The sequence below is a fragment of the Epargyreus clarus genome, unplaced genomic scaffold, assembly GCF_041222505.1.
Source record: "Epargyreus clarus isolate Ecla_fem2 unplaced genomic scaffold, WU_Ecla_fem_2.2 ptg000025l, whole genome shotgun sequence".
Taxonomy (NCBI): domain Eukaryota; kingdom Metazoa; phylum Arthropoda; class Insecta; order Lepidoptera; family Hesperiidae; genus Epargyreus; species Epargyreus clarus.
Genome location: NW_027332232.1, coordinates 2,996,371 through 3,021,410, shown reverse-complemented (window position 1 = coordinate 3,021,410; position 25,040 = coordinate 2,996,371). Strand labels below are relative to the sequence as shown.

Here is a 25,040-nt window from a genome sequence, read left to right as displayed (position 1 = left end):
CTCTGTCATTACGTACAAGCGCGTAAGAGGGGAGACTTACGCCTTTAAGGGAGGGCTTGAGGAAAGTTTCCTGAACAAGCAACAGGTCGATGTCCCTGTTGCGGATGAACTCTTTGAGTTCGGGAATGCAAGGCTTTAGACCTCGTGCATTGAAGGAGATAAGCGAGACGCCTTTAGGTTTTTGACGACCGGGACGAAGGGGTTGAGTATGAACGTTACTCATTGAATAGATTTGAACAACGCTAGGTGTTCGGAGTAGATGGCGATGCGCTCCGCCTGGCTGGCGTTACGCATCTTTTGGGAGACGAGTATGATCTCGTCGAGGTCCACGCCCTTAACGCAGTCGACAAGGAACATGATATGTTCCCTTACCGATGCATCTTGGGTGGGACGGGGAGTGGGAGTGGCCTTAGGGGCCGGGGTTGGTGGGGCGGTCGCGGGAGCGACTTTCCTCCAACTCATGGGAGCGGTTGGGGTTTTGGAGGCCCCTAGCCGCGGGAAATTAGTCGAATTGACCGGAGGTGGGCCTGCTTTCGAGGGCTGCTTTTTGGCAACCTTCTTTTGAGCGGGACGGGGGGCTTTCGGGCAGCCACGGTAGTTAGCCGGGTGCCCGGAAGTGGTGCATAGCACGCAGGCAGGAGGGGACTCGTCTTCACGAGTCCTCTTGCACTCACGTGTGGCGTGGGGTTCGAGGCACTTAACGCACCTTGGGGGGGCAGTGCAGTTCGCCGCTGCATGGCCGTAAAGCTGGCAGCGGTGGCACTGGGCAGGGTAACCACGCTTGTTAGGTAGTTCAACCTTGATCTCAGAAAGGCCACAGATTGTGAGCTCCTTCTCCTTGAAAATGTCCTTGGAGGACGGGGTCTTGGCTTGAATGGCCAGGGCTAGAGGGTATTTGACCCCGTTGCGGTTGTACAACTTGTGTACACCTTCCACGGGGAACCCTTGGTTGACTAGATCCGTTTGGATTTCGTCGGTGGGAAGTTCGTAGGGGAGACCCCTAAGGACCGCTTTGATTTTGCGGTCCTCTTCCAATGCGTACGTGTGGTACGGGAGTTGTAGGTGGGTTAGGAGCCTAATGAGGCTCCTGAAGTCTTCTGTGGTGGGGCATGAAACGCGAATAGAATCGCGAAGGTTATGTGCCTTGGTGTAGTGGATCTTTCGTTCCTTGAGGGTCTTGGAGAAGTCGGACCATTTCGACTTATCCCTGAAGAAAATGTGTGGGGGCGGTTTGCACTTGGCAAGTGCCGGTTCGCAGCGCGTGGCTGGCTTGGGGGGCTTAGCCGCGGGGGTTGAGCTCTGGGGCTCGGTGGAGGCTTTTGGCACGGGGGCCAGAGTGGAGGCTTTTGGCACGGGGGCCAGAGCGGGGGCCGCTGGGGCTGGGGTGGCTTCGATAGAGGCCTCGGAAGAAGTCTCACTTGTCGCCTTAGCGACGCGTTTGACTGGACGTTTCTTTGTCTTCTTCGACTTCCAGCCACTGAGGTATCTCCTGGGTTTTGTAATCCAAGTGTGTATGTGTGCGTGTGTGTGTGAGGGAGAGAGAGAGAGAGAGACAGAGAGTGCGTGTGTGGGAGTGTGTATAGGTACTTATTTAGAGTTTAATTGTGTTTAATTATTAGCATTAAATAACTCCTTTATTGGTAGATAATGCATACAGGCAGGTTTCAAATTTCATTAATTCATTTTTTATCATGTCACAGCTTTTATACCTACCAGTTTTCGTTGGAGTCAAGTCTAGTTTTGGAGGAGACGCACCTGGATAACCTGGAATTTGGATTAAATGATTAACATGTGATTAACGTTCATTTCTCTCGCTGCCTATCAACCACATCTTAAATCAGCTTCACATGGGATGAGAGACCTACTTGAGGACAGCCACATGCTTTTCTACACTTACAGTAGCAGTGTTAAGCTACTGTAGTAAGGTAGATATGGTGTTGGGGCAGCGGTGGTACTTTCAGAAACTAACTACAAACGGATCTGGCATTCCATACCTTGTCCGTTTGTTGGCTTCCTCGTGTCCCTGGGGGCAGGTGATTTAGTGTTACCTTCACCACCAGAGACAGGTGCAGTGGATGTGTCCTTACTGCTCGCCGTGGCGGTCAGATCAGTCAGTCTGCAGCACACGTGGTAGATGCTAGAACACTGGGATGATCTGGAAGAAGTCGGGCATTTATTGCCAACAGTTAATATAATTTACCCAAAATCTTATCACTGTTACCAAAGTATCTTATCACTATATCACTATCACCCAAAGCAGAATACAGCAGCGTATAAGACTGCTGTTATAAGGCAGAAACAGGTGTCGCGGTGATGCAGGTTCTACCACCTTCAGATTGAAGAACAAATGGTAAAAGAAACCCCATAACAAAAACACCTTTTGTTACAAACTAAATGTTGTTTTAAGTACAGTTTATCATGATTTTTATAAGAGTCCAAAATATGCATCTACCTGATATTAATTAAATAAGAGCCATCTTCGATGATAGTTTTGGTATTTTGATTGCATTGATAGTAGTTTACGCATCTGCCGGGGTAGTTGTCACTTGTCGTGCATTCTTCAGGCTCTACTGAAATATAAAAGCAGTATATGATCATTCGTAAATTTGCTTTTCATAATAATATAATTTAAAATTAATAATATTTATTAACGATCACTTGTTTTGAATTAAGTAGTGAACATTGGAAAGTTACTTTTTTATAAATTATTAATTTAAAAATGTGAAATTCTTCAGTAATTAAGTTTGGGTGAGTAATTCATTTATAATTTCTTATATTTCTTATTTTGTTCTTTCACTTAAGTTTAAATCAAAGCGGGGAACTTTTTTACCGTAAGTTAAGCAAATTAATATTCATTAATTAATTGTTAATTTTTTACATTAAAGTTGTACTTAAGTATGATTGAAATATTTTTTTTTTTTTTTTTTTTTATAATATAAGAATAGCAGACGAGCATGCAGTCCACCTGATGTGGCTACTGCCGCCCATGGACATCTGTAATCAACCCCAGATAGGATTAGATATTCCTACCTGAGGTCGGCCACAGATGCGCCGCTACCCCTGAGGACTAAGCTGGAACGCCTCGGAAAAGTCTGTCTCCCTTACCACACCCTTCAAACCGGAACACAGCAGCGCCTAACACTGCTGTTATTAGGTAGAAATAGGTGTGGCGGTGGTGCCGCCGGAGTTGAACCACAAAGGGTTCTACCACCTTTAAAAACGACGAAACTTTAACGAATAAATTCATTAATTCATTTGGTATTATGTCACAGATGTTACACCTACCAGTTTTCGTTGGAGTCAAGTCTAGTTTTGGACGAGACGCACCTGGAAAACCTGGAATTGGATTAAATGATTAACATGTGATAATAGTTTGTTATTCTCCTCGCTACCTATCAACCACATCTTAAATCAGTTTCACATAGGATTAGAGTCCTACTTGAGGACGGCCACATGCTTTGCCACACTTACAGTAGCAGTGTTAAACTGCTGTAGTAAGGTAGATATATAGGCAGCGGTGGTACCTTAAGAATCAAACCAAAAGGAGATCTGGCATTCCATACCCTGTCCGTTTGTTGGCTTCCTGGTGTCCCTGGGGGCAGGTGGTACAGTGTTACCTGCACCACTAGACACAGGTGTAGTGGTAGTATCCTTACTGCTCGCCGTAGCAGTCAGTCTGCAGCACACGTGGAAGATGCTAGAGCACTGGGAATATCTGGAAGAAGTCGGGCATTTATTGCCAACAGTTGTTATAATTTACACAAAATCTTATCACTATTACCGTATCTCAAGGTGTTTCGGGATTATTTTTTATGTAGAAGTAGCAAACGAGCTAGCTTGCCACCTGATGGTAAGTGGCTACAGGCGCTAATAGACGTCTGTAATTATACCCTGAATAGATAAGATTAGATTCCTACCTGAAGTCGATCCTAGATGCATGTACCCATGAGGGCTAAGCAGGAACGCCTTAGAAAAGTATGTACCCAAAGCAGAATCCAGCAGCTTATAAGACTGCTGTTATAAGGTAGAAACAGGTGTGGCGGTGATGTAGATTCTACCGCAATCCGAATGAAGAATACATGGTAAAGGAAACCCCATAACAAAAACACTTTTTGTTACAAACTAAATGTTGTTTTAACGACAGTTTTTCATGTTTTTTATAAGAGTCCAAAATGTGCATCTACCTGATATCAATTAAATTAGAGCCATCTTCGATGATAGTTTTGGTGTTTTGATTGCATTGATAGTAGTGTACGCATCTGCCGGGGTAGTTGTCACTTGTGGTGCATTCTTCAGGCTCTATTGAAATATAATAGCAGTGTATGAATATTCGTAAATTTGCTTCTCATAATAATATAATTTGAATTTTGTAATAAATTAATATTATTCATTAACAATCACATATTTTGAATTAAGTAGTGAACATTGGAAACTACTTTTTTTATAATTCTTTAATTTAAAAATGTGAAATTCTTCAGTAATTAAGTTTGGGCGAGTAATTCATTTATAATTGATTATATTTCTTATTTTGTTCTTTCACTTAAGTTTTAATCAAGTCGGGAAACTTTTGTAACCGCAAGTTAAGCAAACGAATATTCATTAATTAAGTGTTAATTTCGTACATTAAAATTGCACTTATAATTGAAATGACGAATAAATTCATTAATTCATTTGGTATTATGTTACAGATTTTACACCTACCAGTTTTCGTTGGAGTCAAGTCTAGTTTTGGAGGAGACGCACCTGGAAAACCTGGAATTTGGATTAAATGATTAACATGTGATTAACGTTCATTTCTCTCGCTGCCTATCAACCACATCTTAAATCAGCTTCACATGGGATGAGAGACCTACTTGAGGACAGCCACATGCTTTTCTACACTTACAGTAGCAGTGTTAAGCTACTGTAGTAAGGTAGATATGGTGTTGGGGCAGCGGTGGTACTTTCAGAAACTAACTACAAACGGATCTGGCATTCCATACCTTGTCCGTTTGTTGGCTTCCTCGTGTCCCTGGGGGCAGGTGATTTAGTGTTACCTTCACCACCAGAGACAGGTGCAGTGGATGTGTCCTTACTGCTCGCCGTGGCGGTCAGATCAGTCAGTCTGCAGCACACGTGGTAGATGCTAGAACACTGGGATGATCTGGAAGAAGTCGGGCATTTATTGCCAACAGTTAATATAATTTACCCAAAATCTTATCACTGTTACCAAAGTATCTTATCACTATATCACTATCACCCAAAGCAGAATACAGCAGCGTATAAGACTGCTGTTATAAGGCAGAAACAGGTGTCGCGGTGATGCAGGTTCTACCACCTTCAGATTGAAGAACAAATGGTAAAAGAAACCCCATAACAAAAACACCTTTTGTTACAAACTAAATGTTGTTTTAAGTACAGTTTATCATGATTTTTATAAGAGTCCAAAATATGCATCTACCTGATATTAATTAAATAAGAGCCATCTTCGATGATAGTTTTGGTATTTTGATTGCATTGATAGTAGTTTACGCATCTGCCGGGGTAGTTGTCACTTGTCGTGCATTCTTCAGGCTCTACTGAAATATAAAAGCAGTATATGATCATTCGTAAATTTGCTTTTCATAATAATATAATTTAAAATTAATAATATTTATTAACGATCACTTGTTTTGAATTAAGTAGTGAACATTGGAAAGTTACTTTTTTATAAATTATTAATTTAAAAATGTGAAATTCTTCAGTAATTAAGTTTGGGTGAGTAATTCATTTATAATTTCTTATATTTCTTATTTTGTTCTTTCACTTAAGTTTAAATCAAAGCGGGGAACTTTTTTACCGTAAGTTAAGCAAATTAATATTCATTAATTAATTGTTAATTTTTTACATTAAAGTTGTACTTAAGTATGATTGAAATTTTTTTTTTTTTTTTTTTTTTATAATATAAGAATAGCAGACGAGCATGCAGTCCACCTGATGTGGCTACTGCCGCCCATGGACATCTGTAATCAACCCCAGATAGGATTAGATATTCCTACCTGAGGTCGGCCACAGATGCGCCGCTACCCCTGAGGACTAAGCTGGAACGCCTCGGAAAAGTCTGTCTCCCTTACCACACCCTTCAAACCGGAACACAGCAGCGCCTAACACTGCTGTTATTAGGTAGAAATAGGTGTGGCGGTGGTGCCGCCGGAGTTGAACCACAAAGGGTTCTACCACCTTTAAAAACGACGAAACTTTAACGAATAAATTCATTAATTCATTTGGTATTATGTCACAGATGTTACACCTACCAGTTTTCGTTGGAGTCAAGTCTAGTTTTGGAGGAGACGCACCTGGAAAACCTGGAATTTCGATTAAATGATTAACATGTGATAATAGTTTGTTATTCTCCTCGCTACCTATCAACCACATCTTAAATCAGCTTCACATAGGATTAGAGTCCTACTTGAGGACGGCCACATGCTTTGCCACACTTACAGTAGCAGTGTTAAACTGCTGTAGTAAGGTAGATATATAGGCAGCGGTGGTACCTTAAGAATCAAACCAAAAGGAGATCTGGCATTCCATACCCTGTCCGTTTGTTGGCTTCCTGGTGTCCCTGGGGGCAGGTGGTACAGTGTTACCTGCACCACTAGACACAGGTGTAGTGGTAGTATCCTTACTGCTCGCCGTAGCAGTCAGTCTGCAGCACACGTGGAAGATGCTAGAGCACTGGGAATATCTGGAAGAAGTCGGGCATTTATTGCCAACAGTTGTTATAATTTACACAAAATCTTATCACTATTACCGTATCTCAAGGTGTTTCGGGATTATTTTTTATGTAGAAGTAGCAAACGAGCTAGCTTGCCACCTGATGGTAAGTGGCTACAGGCGCTAATAGACGTCTGTAATTATACCCTGAATAGATAAGATTAGATTCCTACCTGAAGTCGATCCTAGATGCATGTACCCATGAGGGCTAAGCAGGAACGCCTTAGAAAAGTATGTACCCAAAGCAGAATCCAGCAGCTTATAAGACTGCTGTTATAAGGTAGAAACAGGTGTGGCGGTGATGTAGATTCTACCGCAATCCGAATGAAGAATACATGGTAAAGGAAACCCCATAACAAAAACACTTTTTGTTACAAACTAAATGTTGTTTTAACGACAGTTTTTCATGTTTTTTATAAGAGTCCAAAATGTGCATCTACCTGATATCAATTAAATTAGAGCCATCTTCGATGATAGTTTTGGTGTTTTGATTGCATTGATAGTAGTGTACGCATCTGCCGGGGTAGTTGTCACTTGTGGTGCATTCTTCAGGCTCTATTGAAATATAATAGCAGTGTATGAATATTCGTAAATTTGCTTCTCATAATAATATAATTTGAATTTTGTAATAAATTAATATTATTCATTAACAATCACATATTTTGAATTAAGTAGTGAACATTGGAAACTACTTTTTTTATAATTCTTTAATTTAAAAATGTGAAATTCTTCAGTAATTAAGTTTGGGCGAGTAATTCATTTATAATTGATTATATTTCTTATTTTGTTCTTTCACTTAAGTTTTAATCAAGTCGGGAAACTTTTGTAACCGCAAGTTAAGCAAACGAATATTCATTAATTAAGTGTTAATTTCGTACATTAAAATTGCACTTATAATTGAAATGACGAATAAATTCATTAATTCATTTGGTATTATGTTACAGATTTTACACCTACCAGTTTTCGTTGGAGTCAAGTCTAGTTTTGGAGGAGACGCACCTGGAAAACCTGGAATTTGGATTAAATGATTAACATGTGATTAACGTTCATTTCTCTCGCTGCCTATCAACCACATCTTAAATCAGCTTCACATGGGATGAGAGACCTACTTGAGGACAGCCACATGCTTTTCTACACTTACAGTAGCAGTGTTAAGCTACTGTAGTAAGGTAGATATGGTGTTGGGGCAGCGGTGGTACTTTCAGAAACTAACTACAAACGGATCTGGCATTCCATACCTTGTCCGTTTGTTGGCTTCCTGGTGTCCCTGGGGGCAGGTGGTACAGTGTTACCTGCACCACTAGACACAGGTGTAGTGGTAGTATCCTTACTGCTCGCCGTAGCAGTCAGTCTGCAGCACACGTGGAAGATGCTAGAGCACTGGGAATATCTGGAAGAAGTCGGGCATTTATTGCCAACAGTTAATATAATTTACCCAAAATCTTATCACTGTTACCAAAGTATCTTATCACTATATCACTATCACCCAAAGCAGAATACAGCAGCGTATAAGACTGCTGTTATAAGGCAGAAACAGGTGTCGCGGTGATGCAGGTTCTACCACCTTCAGATTGAAGAACAAATGGTAAAAGAAACCCCATAACAAAAACACCTTTTGTTACAAACTAAATGTTGTTTTAAGTACAGTTTATCATGATTTTTATAAGAGTCCAAAATATGCATCTACCTGATATTAATTAAATAAGAGCCATCTTCGATGATAGTTTTGGTATTTTGATTGCATTGATAGTAGTTTACGCATCTGCCGGGGTAGTTGTCACTTGTCGTGCATTCTTCAGGCTCTACTGAAATATAAAAGCAGTATATGATCATTCGTAAATTTGCTTTTCATAATAATATAATTTAAAATTAATAATATTTATTAACGATCACTTGTTTTGAATTAAGTAGTGAACATTGGAAAGTTACTTTTTTATAAATTATTAATTTAAAAATGTGAAATTCTTCAGTAATTAAGTTTGGGTGAGTAATTCATTTATAATTTCTTATATTTCTTATTTTGTTCTTTCACTTAAGTTTAAATCAAAGCGGGGAACTTTTTTACCGTAAGTTAAGCAAATTAATATTCATTAATTAATTGTTAATTTTTTACATTAAAGTTGTACTTAAGTATGATTGAAATATTTTTTTTTTTTTTTTTTTATAATATAAGAATAGCAGACGAGCATGCAGTCCACCTGATGTGGCTACTGCCGCCCATGGACATCTGTAATCAACCCCAGATAGGATTAGATATTCCTACCTGAGGTCGGCCACAGATGCGCCGCTACCCCTGAGGACTAAGCTGGAACGCCTCGGAAAAGTCTGTCTCCCTTACCACACCCTTCAAACCGGAACACAGCAGCGCCTAACACTGCTGTTATTAGGTAGAAATAGGTGTGGCGGTGGTGCCGCCGGAGTTGAACCACAAAGGGTTCTACCACCTTTAAAAACGACGAAACTTTAACGAATAAATTCATTAATTCATTTGGTATTATGTCACAGATGTTACACCTACCAGTTTTCGTTGGAGTCAAGTCTAGTTTTGGAGGAGACGCACCTGGAAAACCTGGAATTTCGATTAAATGATTAACATGTGATTAACGATTATTATTCTCCTCGCTACCTATCAACCACATCTTAAATCAGCTTCACATAGGATTACAGTCCTACTTGAGGACAGCCACATGATTAGCTACACTTACAGTAGCAGTGTTAAACTGCTGTAGTAAGGTAGATATATAGGCAGCGGTGGTACCTTAAGAATCAAACCAAAAGGAGATCTGGCATTCCATACCCTGTCCGTTTGTTGGCTTCCTGGTGTCCCTGGGGGCAGGTGGTACAGTGTTACCTGCACCACTAGACACAGGTGTAGTGGTAGTATCCTTACTGCTCGCCGTAGCAGTCAGTCTGCAGCACACGTGGAAGATGCTAGAGCACTGGGAATATCTGGAAGAAGTCGGGCATTTATTGCCAACAGTTGTTATAATTTACACAAAATCTTATCACTATTACCGTATCTCAAGGTGTTTCGGGATTATTTTTTATGTAGAAGTAGCAAACGAGCTAGCTTGCCACCTGATGGTAAGTGGCTACAGGCGCTAATAGACGTCTGTAATTATACCCTGAATAGATAAGATTAGATTCCTACCTGAAGTCGATCCTAGATGCATGTACCCATGAGGGCTAAGCAGGAACGCCTTAGAAAAGTATGTACCCAAAGCAGAATCCAGCAGCTTATAAGACTGCTGTTATAAGGTAGAAACAGGTGTGGCGGTGATGTAGATTCTACCGCAATCCGAATGAAGAATACATGGTAAAGGAAACCCCATAACAAAAACACTTTTTGTTACAAACTAAATGTTGTTTTAACGACAGTTTTTCATGTTTTTTATAAGAGTCCAAAATGTGCATCTACCTGATATCAATTAAATTAGAGCCATCTTCGATGATAGTTTTGGTGTTTTGATTGCATTGATAGTAGTGTACGCATCTGCCGGGGTAGTTGTCACTTGTGGTGCATTCTTCAGGCTCTATTGAAATATAATAGCAGTGTATGAATATTCGTAAATTTGCTTCTCATAATAATATAATTTGAATTTTGTAATAAATTAATATTATTCATTAACAATCACATATTTTGAATTAAGTAGTGAACATTGGAAACTACTTTTTTTATAATTCTTTAATTTAAAAATGTGAAATTCTTCAGTAATTAAGTTTGGGCGAGTAATTCATTTATAATTGATTATATTTCTTATTTTGTTCTTTCACTTAAGTTTTAATCAAGTCGGGAAACTTTTGTAACCGCAAGTTAAGCAAACGAATATTCATTAATTAAGTGTTAATTTCGTACATTAAAATTGCACTTATAATTGAAATGACGAATAAATTCATTAATTCATTTGGTATTATGTTACAGATTTTACACCTACCAGTTTTCGTTGGAGTCAAGTCTAGTTTTGGAGGAGACGCACCTGGAAAACCTGGAATTTGGATTAAATGATTAACATGTGATTAACGTTTGTTATTCTCCTCGCTGCCTATCAACCACATCTTAAATCAGCTTCACATAGGATTAGAGTCCTACTTGAGGACAGCCACATGATTAGCTACACTTACAGTAGCAGTGTTAAACTGCTGGAGTAAGGTAGATATATAGGCAGCGGTGGTACCTTAAGAATCAAACCAAAAGGAGATCTGGCATTCCATACCCTGTCCGTTTGTTGGCTTCCTGGTGTCCCTGGGGGCAGGTGGTACAGTGTTACCTGCACCACTAGACACAGGTGTAGTGGTAGTATCCTTACTGCTCGCCGTAGCAGTCAGTCTGCAGCACACGTGGAAGATGCTAGAGCACTGGGAATATCTGGAAGAAGTCGGGCATTTATTACTAACAGTTAATATAATTCACCCAAAATCATATCACTATTACCAACTTATTAAGATACTTATTATCACTATATCACTATCATCCCAAGCAGAATACAGCAGCTTATAAGACTGCTGTTATAAGGCAGAAACAGGTGTGGCGGTGATGTAGATTCTACCGCAATCCGAATGAAGAATAAATGGCAAAGGAAACCCCATAACAAAAACACCTTTTGTTACAAACTAAATGTTGTTTTAAGTACAGTTTATTATGATTTTTATAAGAGTCCAAAATGTGCATCTACCTGATATCAATTAAATTAGAGCCGTCTTCGATGATAGTTTTGGTGTTTTGATTGCATTGATAGTAGTGTACGCATCTGCCGGGGTAGTTGTCACTTGTCGTGCATTCTTCAGGCTCTACTGAAATATAATAATAATAATAATAATAAACGTTTATTGCCAGAATAACACAGTTTACACAAATATAAAAGCATTGTATGAATATTCGTAAATTTGCTTTTTATAAAAATATAATTTTAATTTAATATTAAATTAATATTATTCATTAACGATCACTTATTTTGAATTAAGTAGTGAACATTGGAAACTATTTTTTTTATAATTCTTTAATTTAAAAATGTGTAATTAAGTTTGGGCGAGTAATTCATTTATAATTTCTTATATTTATTTGTTTTTTCACTCAAGTTTTAATCAAGTCGGGGAACTTTTGTAACCACAAGTTAAGCAAACGAATATTCATTAATTAATTATTAATTTTGTACATTAAAATTGTACTTATTATTGAAATGAAGAATAATTTCATCAATTCATTTCGTATTTATTATGTCACAGATTTTACACCTACCAGTTTTCGTTGAAGTCAAGTCTAGTTTTGGAGGGGACGCACCTGGATAACCTGGAATTTAGCAGAATTGGAAATGGAATTTAGCGGAAAGTAGCAGTGTTAAACTGCTGTAGCAAGGTAGATATATATGTGGCCTGATGGTATCTACTGGCGCCCATGGACATCTGTAATCAACCCAGTAAGGATTAAGTATTCCTACCTGAGCTCGGTCACAAATGCGCCGCTACCCCTAAGAACTAAATTGGAATTCCTCAGAAAAGTATGTTCCCCTTACCACACCCTTCAAACTAGAACACAACAACGCGTAACACTTCTGTTATTAGACAGAATAGTTATAATTAAACATACAAAGTTTAATTTATTATGGGGTTCTGAAGGCGGTAGGAACTGTTTGGATTTACTCTGGCGGCATCATCACTACACCTATTTCTGCCTAAGCTGGAACGGAAAAGTACGTTTCCCTTCAAACCAGAACACAGTGTCGCTTAACGCTACTGTTATGAGGCAGAAATAGGTGAGGCGGTGGTGTCGCCGGAGTCGAACCACAAAGGGCTCTACCACTTTCAAAAACCGGTTTTATCTGGTAGGAGTCTGGAATGTCCTCTACGCTGCCCCCATTGAGAGTAACACATGTAGGATTTGCCTAAGTAAAATCTCCCTCAGAATTAAAATATATCCCTCAAATGTATGATAAAAGTAGAATGCATACAAACCACGATTTAGCTTCCAATTGTCATCTTTTAGTATCCTAGCACCCAGGACAAGACCTGGTATGGACATAAGCAGCAGAAATAACCTGGAAAGAATTTTATTTCTATAATTACTTTTTATATGGAAGTAATAGTAATTTTCCTTGAAATTTGGCTCCGATTTCGAATCCCTGTGATTTTGGAATCATGTATGAATTAATAATTATTATTAATCACTTTCTGAAATGATGAAGATAATTTAGATAATAAAGAGAATTTTGAGAGCTGATTTTTTTTAAAATATTAGTGACTATTGCCCCCAAACGACATCTAGTATCAATTCCAGATAAAATCAGAGACATGTTTGAGATAACGTGTTTTACCCCTGAAGATATTGAGCAACTGAGTAGGAACGCCTCGGATACGTATGTCTCTCTTACCACACCCTTCAAACCAGAACACAGCAGCGCTTAACACTGCTGTTATTAGGCAGAAATAAATGTGGCGTTAGTGCCATCGGGATCGAACCACAGAGGGTTCTACCACCTTAATAGATATAAGCACATGACAAGACCTTAGTACTCAGGAGTAGCATTTTATATTATTTACATTTATCCATAACATGCACGACGATTAAAAAAAATGAAGACCATTATAATATGTTTAATATTTTCTACCATTCTTTTGTGACGTAAAAATACGAAAATTATTTAAATATCGAATCAAATGCTTCAATTTATTTACTTTTAGGCACATGGATTACTTATCTGTTGAAGTTCACGTACCTCATTATGGCGGGAACCTCTCCGTACGACCGACACACGACCACTGACGAAAAAACTACTATCAAAAGATATGACATTATGCTCGGTTTTCCCCAATTATCTGTTTATAATTGTGATATTCAATAACGAATTAGGAATAAGTAATTATTTTCTACACAATATTTTCCCAGAAATATATTTAATATTTTAAGCCAAATTAGTAATATAAAATGGTAACTAATTATCTAAATATATATAACTCAAAGGTGACCGACTGACATAGTGATCTGTCAACGCACAGCCCAAACCACTGGACGGATCGGGCTGAAATTTGGCATGCAGGTAGATGTTACGACGTAGGCATCCGCTAAGAAAGGATTTTGATCAATTCTACCCCCAAGGGGATAAAATAGGGGATGAAAATATTACTTCGTAACGCGAGCGAAGCCGCGGGCAAAAGCTCGTATTTATATAAAATATAGGAGCAGCAGAAGAGGAATGCAGTCCACCTGATGGTAAGTGGTTACTGCCGCCCATGGATATCTGTAATCAACCACAGATACGATTGATTACCTAAGGTCAGTCACTAATACGCCGTTATCCCTGAGGACTAAGCTGGAACGCCTCGGAAAAGTATGTCTCCCTAACCACACCCTTCAAACCAGAACACAGCAGAGCTTAACACTATTATTAATACGCAGATATAGGTAATGAATATTTGAAGTGTATTTTTTTTTAATTTCATTGAATTAATTAATTTGAATTTCTATTGTAATCAGTTGCAACATCCTTACTGCTCCTTTGACATTTTCTATTGAGAATGAAAAATGTCAGTGGTACATTTTTCGTTTTTATCTTTATGTTTTTTTTTTATCTTTATGTGACATTTTATTGTTATTGACATTTTATCTTATTAACGTTTTAATAATATTTGAAATCAGTATCTACAATTTAATAATTTGAACTTATAAGATGCGACTTAAAATTATAATTGTACGCCGTTTATGGCAGAATGAGCGAAAATTCTTGACTATAAGATTTTTGTATTTGTATTTGTATTTAGGTATATGAGTCTATAATATATTTACTAATTAGCACACAGTTATTGGCCCACTGCTTGGCATGGTTCCTTTCTGAATCCACTAGCGGCCAAATCCTGAAATGAACTAGACTTCACACACCTTTGAGACAATGTTTTACACAATCAAATTCATAGGTTTCCTCGCGACGTCTTCCTTAAAAATAAATTATCACTTGTTTAAAAGTGATAAGTGATATGTATAGCATCAAAATCCGTTGTGTAGTTTTAAAGATCTAAGCGAACATGGGGACAGACAGCGGGAAGCGACTTTGTTTTATAATATGTAGTGATACAATCATGTGAGGCCGTTTATAGAGTTCAGACGAGCAGTTCAGACATCAGTTGCAAGATTTGACCCTTATATATAGTCCGCGCCAAACGGCTAGTCCGCTTTGAAGTTGTTGCGCACAATTACAAGCATATACCCTGTAGCAACGTAAGGGCACACTAATGCATGATGACGAGAGCCATGGTCCCGCGCTGTCTTTGTCTTTGCTAATATCAACAACAATTTGCTGTTGCGACGCGACTCGTTTCTATATTTTATATTCTTCCCGGGGGCTTCCTTCTTTATAAAGCGCAAGTGAGGCCCTACATGGAGTACTGCATCTCTGGGCAGGGGCGCCACAATACCAGCTTTACCCACTTGACTCCGTACAGAAACGCGCGGTGCGAATCGTCGATGACCCAGCGATCTCTGTTCGGTTAGAACCCTTAAGCCTGCGCAGGGACATAGGTTCCCTCTGCGTGTTCTACTGGCTTTACAATGGTGAGTGTTCTGAGGAATTGTTTGATCTGGTGCCTACGTCACCTTTCCTTCATCGCTCCACTCGCCGAAGGATGAAGTTCCATCCACATCAACTCGACCAGTGGTGGTCCTCCACGGTTCGGTTTGAACGTTCATTTTTGCCGCGTATGTGCAAAATGTGGAATGAATTTCCTCCTGAGGTATTCCCTCAGGACTATGACAAACGGCTCTTCAAGAGGGGTGTAAAAAGATCTCTCCTTCAAAGGCGATGCATTGGCGACTCCTCTGGTGTTGCAAATGTCCATAGGCGACGGTGACTACTTTCCATCAGGTAGCCCGTCTGCCTTATCGTTAGGTTATATATAAAAAAAAATCAGAGCGGACTAGCAGTTTGGCGCGTATTATACAAGGCTTATTAATAGCTTTCAAAATATTAGCTACAGCATACATGATAAGAGGTTTTCCTTATAAATTGTGTGCTACAAGTACATCCTCTACAGAAACATTCTTATCTGTAGAATTTAATTGCTTGTATACGGTAGACTTTTGTCATAATATTGTGATAGTGATTCTTGTTTTGAAGATGGTAAAACCCGTTGTGGTTCGACTCCGGCACCACCGCCACACCTATTTCAGCCTCATAACAGCAATGTTAAGCGCTGCTGTGTTCTGGTTTGAAGGGTATGGTAAGGGAGGCATACTTTTCCGACTAATCGTGTCTGGGGTGGATTATAGATGTCCATGGGTGGCAGTAGCCACTAGCCATCAGGTGGACTGCATGATCGTCTGCTATTACTATATTTAAAAAAAGAATCCGCCGAGTTGGAAGCAAGTACTTTGAAAATTGCTGCCTAGCTTTTGTTACCGATATTTGTCCCTATTTTTGAAAAAAAGAGCTTAGAAATTGGGAAACAAAATAGGACAACAATATAGGACATCTAGTTTGACCTTAGAAACATGGAGACTCATACATAAGGGAGGTGGAAAGCGAGATTAGGCGCGGGAGCCAACTCGGGAGCGCACGTCCTGAGTACCAACGCGGGGATCTCGTCTGGCCCACTCGACTTCTTAATATCGAGGGACAATAGAGCTCGCCTGATAGACCTCTGCGTGAAGCGGATATGCCGCATAGAGCTCTCACACCGCGGGATGGTAGGCGGTGTGGCCCCTCTGTCATCAAGAGTCGAGTTTGAGGCAAAGAGGGTTGAGGAAGATCGGCTTACCCCTTTGCCATATGGGCCAGAGAATGATTTGGTTTCCGCAGGGGCGACAGGGGCGACATAGACAGAAATTACCCTCGATAGCTTTGGACAGCGACCAGAAGACTCGACTCCCGGAGGGGTAACCAAGTAGCCGCTCGCCAATTGTGCCGATGTGCTTAGACTTCGCCTTGGTCATATGCTTCTTCGCTGAATGGAAGGCAGCATTAAAAGGTCTATTAATAATAAAAATCATTCTACAAGAGGGCGTTATAGATATGTTTCAGAACATTTGGGTTATAGGGAAATAACATTATTATTTTCAAAACTAAAAATCACGCTATAACAGTTATTGAAACTAAAAAGTAATAATTGTTGCATTCTAGAGACTTTGCGATGAACTTTCTCTAAAGCGCCTTAGCGCTTAAAAAATTTCGCCTCGAAAATGGTTAATCCTGAGGATGTTGATAAGGACAATGGTACAAAATTATTAAAATCGTATAATGTCATCGGTTTCTGATAATTCTTCGAAATTTTGAATTAAACTGAACGTTCAAAGTGAATAGAAATCGGGGTCTAAGATTCCGTTACATAGTTACATACATACATACATACAACCCAAGTTAATATAAAAGCGTGTTAAAATGATATATATTATGATTTAAATAAGCAAAACCATGGAGCGTAACACGTACAAACATATAACGAAAACAATAGACTGATTAATTAAAATAGCTATTATCGTAATATAATATAAATAACCCAAAACCGAATATATAATAATAAGGAAATATATGTTTTCAATTAGTCATAGTTTAACATGTAACTAAGTAGCCGCTCGCCAATTCTGCCGATGTGCTTAGACTTCGCCTTGGTCATATGCTTCTTCGCTGAATGGAAGGCAGCATTAAAAGGTCTATTAATAATAAAAATCATTCTACAAGAGGGCGTTATAGATATGTTTCAGAACATTTGAGTTATAGGGAAATAATATTATTATTTTCAAAACTAATAATCACGCTATAATAGTTATTGAAACTAAAAAGTAATAATTGTTGCATTCTAGAGACTTTGCGATGAACTTTCTCTAAGGCGCTTAAAAAATTTCGCCTCGAAAATGGTTAATCCTGAGGATGTTGATAAGGACAATGGTACAAAATTATTAAAATCGTATAATGTCATCGGTTTCTGATAATTCTTCGAAATTTTGAATTAAACTGAACGTTCAAAGTGAATAGAAATCGGGGTCTAAGATTCCGTTACATAGTTACATACATACATACATACAACCCAAGTTAATATAAAAGCGTGTTAAAATGATATATATTATGATTTAAATAAGCAAAACCATGGAGCGTAACACGTACAAACATATAACGAAAACAATAGACTGATTAATTAAAATAACTATTAACGTCATATTAGATATAAATAACCCAAAACCGAATATATAATAATAAGGAAATATATGTTTTCAATTAGTCATAGTTTAACATGTAACTAAGTAGCCGCTCGCCAATTCTGCCGATGTGCTTAGACTTCGCCTTGGTCATATGCTTCTTCGCTGAATGGAAGGCAGCATTAAAAGGTCTATTAATAATAAAAATCATTCTACAAGAGGGCGTTATAGATATGTTTCAGAACATTTGAGTTATAGGGAAATAATATTATTATTTTCAAAACTAATAATCACGCTATAATAGTTATTGAAACTAAAAAGTGATAATTGTTGCATTCTAGAGACTTTGCGAAGAACTTTCTCTAAGGCGCTTAAAAAATTTTGCCTCGAAAATGGTTAATCCTGAGGATGTTGATAAGGACAATGGTACAATATTATTAAAATCGTATAATGTCATCGGTTTCTGATAATTCTTCGAAATTTTGAATTAAACTGAACGTTCAAAGTGAATAGAAATCGGGGTCAAAGATTCCGTTACATAGTTACATACATACATACATACAACCCAAGTTAATATAAAAGTGTGTTAAAATGATATATATTATCATTTAAATGAGCAAAACCATGGAGCGTAACACTAACGTACAAACATATAACGAAAACAATAGACTGATTAATTAAAATAACTATTATCGTCATATTAGATATAAATAACCCAAAAGCGAATATATAATAATAAGGAAATATATGTTTTCAATTAGTCATAGTTTGACATGACTAAATATCATGTTTATTATAATATTATTAATATAACTAGACTCATAATAAACAAATAATTGGTAGGATGAATAATTGACTTGTAAATTATAATTATTTAGACGGAAAATTAGCAAAATGATATCACAGTAACAGCACTACCTATTTCTGCCTAACAACAGCAGTGTTAAGCGTTGCTGTGTTCTGGTTTGAAGGGCGTGGTAAGGGAGACATACTTTTCCGAGGCGCTCCAGCTTAGTCCTCAGGGGTAGCGGCGCATCTGTGGCCGACCTCAGGTAGGAATATCTAATCCTATCAGGGGTTGATTACAAATAGGTGTGGCGGTGGTGCCGCCGGAGTCGAACCACAAAGGGTTCTACCACCTTCAAATTCCTTCCTTAACCATTTCAAAATATTCAAAATTCACAACGTTAGTATTCAAGTTTTCACTTCTGCCGGCACTCCTGGTGTACAACCCGTTGATTTTTATAAAAGATAGCTTAGTAAGCTTAGTAATATTGCTTTTGAGGAAAGATATTTTAAATAATCCCGAAGTTAACTTAAGGGAGAGCCACCAATCTTTTCACAAGTGAATTTATCATCTCTCCGATCTTTACAAATATTGTTACAAGGTTATTACAGTGAGGTCTTATTTTTTTAAAATAAAACAAATTTTAAGTCAAGCAAAATGTACTTCTTGCCATAAAAATGACACCACACAATTGACCATAACACATTTTTTTATTTAACCTGGTGGCATAGATAAGTATAGATATCTCACCGCCTTGTAATTGAAGGAGGCCATTAAATGGTTTAAACGGCTGAGAAACGTGTCAGCCATTTAATCGCTTTCATGGTATAATTTACGCGGAACAATGCCGACATGCAGTTAAGTGGTGCAAGTCACGAAATCGCAGTAAAATTGCGGAGAAATATCGTTTCATTCCTAAATGATCTAAAAATTACTTTTTTTTTTAAATGTTCAAACACGAAAATAGATGACAGTGACAATTTCAATTGTCAAAACAAGTTACATTTTCCTGTTAGGAGTGAGTAATCATTACTAACCTATGCCTGGTGGCTTCGTAGCTGATAAGACGAGTAGGAGATTACTTTTAATTTCTGAACATTTATATATAAGAGGTCGTCGGGTCAGGTCATAACTGTGATATGAGAGATGACTTCAAAACTACGTATTTGCTCATACTTACTTATACATAATTATAATAAGAATGTTAGCTTCGTGTGTCTGTACATATATTATATTTGCAATTAGGAGAGTTGAGACTGTTGGAAGAATGGAACATGACAGGAAGAAGGGAGCTACGAGTGGCAACACTGAAAGGGAGCTGGTAACACTAAAATGAACAAGAGGATATAAGATGGCGGGAGTAAAAGGATTAGGAGTTCTGTAAGAAAGTGTAATGTTTAATTGAGGCCTAATAAATATGTAAAAGAAGTAATAAAGTACAAAATTGTGTTTCAACTAATACAACAGAGACAAACATACTCGTAGCAATTGCTTTCATTTTTTGAATTATGTCTGCCTGTTTGTCAGTATGTTTGAAGTGACGTCAGATCAAACCTACTGAATTGAGTTCATTGGATTAACGATATATTTATAATCCGTATCTCAAATTAACATTAACTCTTTATTTCAGTCAAATCAATCTACTCTATCAAAAGTTATTACAATTTAAAACCAAGAGTAATATAGGGTACCAAAGGGTAAAAATGGAGTCTTATTAATAATAAGACTTCGCTGTCTGTCCGTCTGTCACAGGGCTCTATCTCTGGAACCGTAATAGACACTTGAAATTTTTGCAGTGTTCAGTTTTGTTAATTATCTGTCGTTGGTATTAATTTGAATCTTAATTAATTTAAATTTTAATTGAATGCATAAAGGTAGCCGCTATAACAACGAATAAAATAAAATATATTTTACGGTGTGCTCCGTGAGCTTGATAGATAAAATTGTACTTATATTTGATATTTTATTTTGGATCCACGCGGACGACTTTCAAGGTGGTAGAGCCCTTTGTGGTTCGACTCCGGCGGCACCACCACACCTATTTTTACCTAATAACAGCAGTGTTAGGCGCTGCTGTGTTCCGTTTTGAAGGGTGTGGTAAGGGAGACAGACTTTTCCGAGGCGTTCCAGCTTAGTCCTCAGGGGTAGCGGCGCATCTGTGGCCGACCTCAGGTGGGAATATCTAATCCTATCTAGAGTTGATTACAGATGTCCATGGGCGACAGTAGCCACTTACCATCAGGTGGACTGCATGCTCGTCTGCTACTCCTACATTATAAAAAAAAACTACTTATATTTGACATTTTATTTTGAATCCCCGCGGACGAAGCCGCAGGAACAGCATATTTTTATGGTTTTTACTGTGTAGTGATATGGAGATTGTTTATATTCTTACGTTTTTATCGGTGTTTTAAGATTATGCTGCATCTTTATATATATTTTTCTTATGTGTGTGTGTATGTCACTAAACTCCTCCTAAACGACTGAACTGATTTTGATGAAATTTGTTGTGTGTGTTCAAGGGGACTTGAGAATGGTGTAGATTCACAATTTAGTCTGTGGGAAAAGGTTTTTTTTTAACACGCTTTTATTAGCTTCAGACGTATGTATGTTGGTATGTTGGTATGTTGGTATGTTAGTATGTTAGTATGTTAGTATGTAACGGAATCTTTCAACATGATTTTAACCCCCTTCAAAACGTCGGATTAACTCGAAATTTGGCATACTTATTAAGGACCGATGACAATTCAATATTTTAAACATTAATTAATAGTTTTGTACCATTGTCCTTATCAACATCCTCTGGATTAACGATTTTCGAGGCGAGATTTTTCAAACACCTTCAGCAAAGTTCATCGCAACTTTAGATTGCAAATAATTATTGCTATTTAGTTTCAATAGCCGTAACTTTTATATCGTGATTTTTAGTTTAGAAAATAATAATGTTATTTCCCTATAACTCAAATGTTCTGAAACATATCTATAATGCCCTCTTGTAGAATGATTTTTAGGATTCCGTACTCAAAGGTTCAAACGAAACCCTCTGCGGTCTGTTCGTCTGTCGTTGGGCTTTATCTCTTAAATCATAATAGATAGACACTTGATTTTTTTACAAACGATGAATAATGGTGGTCGCTATAACGAGAAATACTAAAAATTAATAAATAATTATAGTTCAAAAAACTAAAAAACACGCTTTTATGATAAAATCAACTAAAAAGTAGAAAATAATTTTCAATCTAAGAATCAATTAAGGAACAGTAAATAGTATAATTGTGGAAAAAGTGTGGGGTGCTCCATTTATCAGGTTCGAAAAGCACCCCACACTTTTTCCACAATTATACTATTTACTGTTCCTTAATTGATTCTTAGATTGAAAATTATTTTCTACTTTTTAGTTGATTTTATCATAAAAGCGTGTTTTTTAGTTTTTTGAACTATAATTATTTAATTAATTTTTTATTCGTAAGTAGTTATAGAATCGGAAACTATGCATCAAGTGATCAAGTGAAGATCTTTAGCAAAGTTGTTGTCCAAGAGCCCACGAGGGTTTGGGAGTTGGTAAGACCAGTTTTCGACAGATGGCACCACTGTCATTCCAATGCAGTACAAATTTTCCGTTTTATGTATGTCATGTTATTTCTTTAAAATGCGGGCGAAGCCGCGGGCACCACTAGTATATACTTAAAATTGTAAAAATAAACATGATTTAACTTAAAATTTCAGTTAAAACCCATTCGCTAAAAATCGATGACCCGCGTGGCGGAGCGGTCACCATGCCGGTGACGCGAAGGGTCCCGGGTTCGATCCCCGGCCAGACAGATATCTAAATGATGAATTTAGGTCTTTGTTTCTGGGTCTGGGTGTTTGTGTATTTGTTTTTATGTGTCCATAGCACCCACGATACAGGGAATGTGTGTGGGGCTGTGAGTGTAGAAAGCGTTTATCTCCCTCAAGGAGATTAAAAAAATATTAAATCTGTTGTACATAACATGGAAATCTGATTACTATTCGCTAAAAATGTAGAACTGGGTCATTTCTATATTTTATAGCGTTCCCCGAGGGGTTGAAATTCGACTATAGTTATTTTCGAAAATTCGAGTAAAGCTTGTAGCGCAAATTAAATCTGGGAAGAGGGAATTTACACTTATTTATAAGTACCTACTTATTATAGTATGATTTTTATGATATTAGATTAGCTGACGAGCATGCAGTCCACCTGATGGTAAGTGCCGCCGTACATGGACATCTGTGATTTACTTCACATAAGATTAGATTCCCATTTGAGGTCGGTGATAGATGCGTCGCTACCCCTGAGGACTAAGCTGGAACGCCTCGGATAAGTATGTCTCCTTTACCACACGTCAAACAAGAATACAGCAGCTTAACACTGCTGTTAAAACAGAAATAAGTGTGGCGGTGGTGCCGTCCGTGGTCTGCTGGGGTAGCTGCGCATCTCTGGCCGATGTTAGGTAAGAATATCTAATCTTATGGGGGTGGGGTTGAATTTAGATGTCCATACGGCAGCAGTCACTTGCCATCAGGTGGAGCAAGCCCGTCTGCTACTCCTATAATATAAAACAAAGTTCAATTTAACATGATCCCACTCAAATAATCCCCGAACACCGGAGCGTTACTCCTCGTGAGTGCATGCTTATCAGCACAGTCAATGGAAGCTGGCTATCTGGTCCATCACCGTTTGGGTGCGGTAGACCTTCCCCAGATTGAGGAGACCCTCGGGACCAACGCACCTCAAGCTCGCTTGCTCGCTTTCCTCGTCGAATGATGCTATGTACCAGTACATAGCATCATTCGACGAGGAAAGCGGAAGAAAGGATACTTTCTGTAGCTCGGTAACAGATTCTGAATCACGCTAACAGTTTCTTCCCTCGGAGAGTAATGTTTTTCGGACATGTATGTCTCATTCTTTGTGAAGCCCTACAGCCATAAACGGCATGACGGATTTACATATGAGGTACTAGTTTTTGCCCGCGGGTTCGCCTACGTTTTAAAGAAAATAATATAACATACTAACATACATAAAACTGAAAATTCGTACCTAAAAAAAGAAAATCAAAACATCTAAAGATCATCACTTGATCAAATGCATAGTTTACGACTCAATCCTAACTAATATCGATTACAATAATCGATGTTTTGGGTCTAGACGATCGATTCTCCGATTAATCGATCTTAGATCGCCATCCCTAGTTCCCGTGGGATTTCCGGGATAAAAACTATCCTATGTCCTTTCTCGGGTCTCAAACTATCTTTGTACAAAATTTCATTAAAATCGGTTCAGTGGTTTAGGCGTGAAGAAGAGACAACCAGACAAACAGACAGACAGACAGTCAGAGTTACTTTCGGATTTATACTATTAGTAAGGATTGTTGGACGTAGCGTCATCTCTATACGTGTTGCGAGAAATCGCCACATTTAGATATCTTTGAAACCTTGTGATACTTTGTGAAATATTTTTTCGGCATTAGGTTTTTAGCTGTTTTTAAAAAAATAATACTTTATCCGTGTATATAGGATTTTAAATATATTACATGGTTAACGTTTAATAATGTGATAACAATTTCTTACATACGTAACAAATAATATATTATGGTGGTACGAAGGTGGTAGAACCCTTTGTGGTTCGACTCCGGTGGCACCACCGCCTCACCTATTTCTACCTAATAACAGCAGTGTTAGGCGCTGCTGTGTTCCGGTTTGAAGGGTGTGGTAAGGGAGACAGACTTTTCCGCGGCGTTCCAGCTTAGTCCTCAGGGGTAACGGCGAATCTGTGGCCGACCTCAGGTAGGAATATCTAATCCTATCTGGAGTTGATTACAGATGTCCATGGGCGGCAGTAGCCACTTACCATCAGGTGGACTGCATGCTCGTCTGCCACTCTTATATTATAAAAAAAATATATCTTTTATAAAAGTAGAATTGGTATAAAAAAGAGGCAAAAATGTCTACTTATAACGTGTATAGTGCTTTATAATAGCGTTTATTATGTTTGAAATGTAGCATATTTCGATTTACCGACTATAATAGTCTCGTTATAAGTAATAACATAGCAGAAATTACATACTTCGATTTGATATATTTTTTGTTATAATATAGGAGTAGCAGACGAGCATGGAGTCCACCTGATGGTAAGCGGCTACTGCCGCCCATGGCCATCTGTAATCAACCCCAGATAGTATTACATATTCCTACCTGAGGTCGGCCACAGATGCGCCGCTACCCCTGAGGACTAAGCTGAAACTATCAACATCCTCAGAATTAACGATTTTCGAGGCGAGAATGTTCAAGCGCCTTAGACAAAGTTCATCGCAAGTTACCAGATTGCAAATAATTATTGCTTTTTAGTTTCAATAGGCGCAACTGTCATAGCGTGATTTTGTTTAG

At 38.2% G+C, this 25,040-nt stretch overlaps 1 protein-coding gene across 1 annotated transcript in view; it reads right to left on the bottom strand.

Annotated features, from left to right (window-relative positions):
- Nucleotides 1–13,481, bottom strand: part of LOC140752719 (uncharacterized) — a 41,252-nt gene extending 27,771 nt beyond the window's left edge. The window contains exons 1-24 of the mRNA XM_073087053.1: nt 13,443–13,481; nt 12,682–12,764; nt 11,969–12,019; nt 11,406–11,523; nt 10,947–11,098; nt 10,668–10,718; nt 10,151–10,265; nt 9,530–9,681; nt 9,251–9,301; nt 8,420–8,537; nt 7,971–8,122; nt 7,690–7,740; nt 7,173–7,287; nt 6,552–6,703; nt 6,273–6,323; nt 5,441–5,558; nt 4,983–5,143; nt 4,702–4,752; nt 4,185–4,299; nt 3,564–3,715; nt 3,286–3,336; nt 2,453–2,570; nt 1,995–2,155; nt 1,714–1,764 (exon numbers count right to left, since the gene is read on the bottom strand). Coding sequence (XP_072943154.1) covers nt 1,714–1,764; nt 1,995–2,155; nt 2,453–2,570; nt 3,286–3,336; nt 3,564–3,715; nt 4,185–4,299; nt 4,702–4,752; nt 4,983–5,143; nt 5,441–5,558; nt 6,273–6,323; nt 6,552–6,703; nt 7,173–7,287; nt 7,690–7,740; nt 7,971–8,122; nt 8,420–8,537; nt 9,251–9,301; nt 9,530–9,681; nt 10,151–10,265; nt 10,668–10,718; nt 10,947–11,098; nt 11,406–11,523; nt 11,969–12,019; nt 12,682–12,764; nt 13,443–13,447 — 2,395 coding nt within the window. The 5' untranslated portion in view covers nt 13,448–13,481. The remainder of the gene's footprint in view (nt 1–1,713; nt 1,765–1,994; nt 2,156–2,452; nt 2,571–3,285; nt 3,337–3,563; nt 3,716–4,184; nt 4,300–4,701; nt 4,753–4,982; nt 5,144–5,440; nt 5,559–6,272; nt 6,324–6,551; nt 6,704–7,172; nt 7,288–7,689; nt 7,741–7,970; nt 8,123–8,419; nt 8,538–9,250; nt 9,302–9,529; nt 9,682–10,150; nt 10,266–10,667; nt 10,719–10,946; nt 11,099–11,405; nt 11,524–11,968; nt 12,020–12,681; nt 12,765–13,442) is intronic.
- Between the last annotated feature and the right edge of the window lie 11,559 nt (nt 13,482–25,040).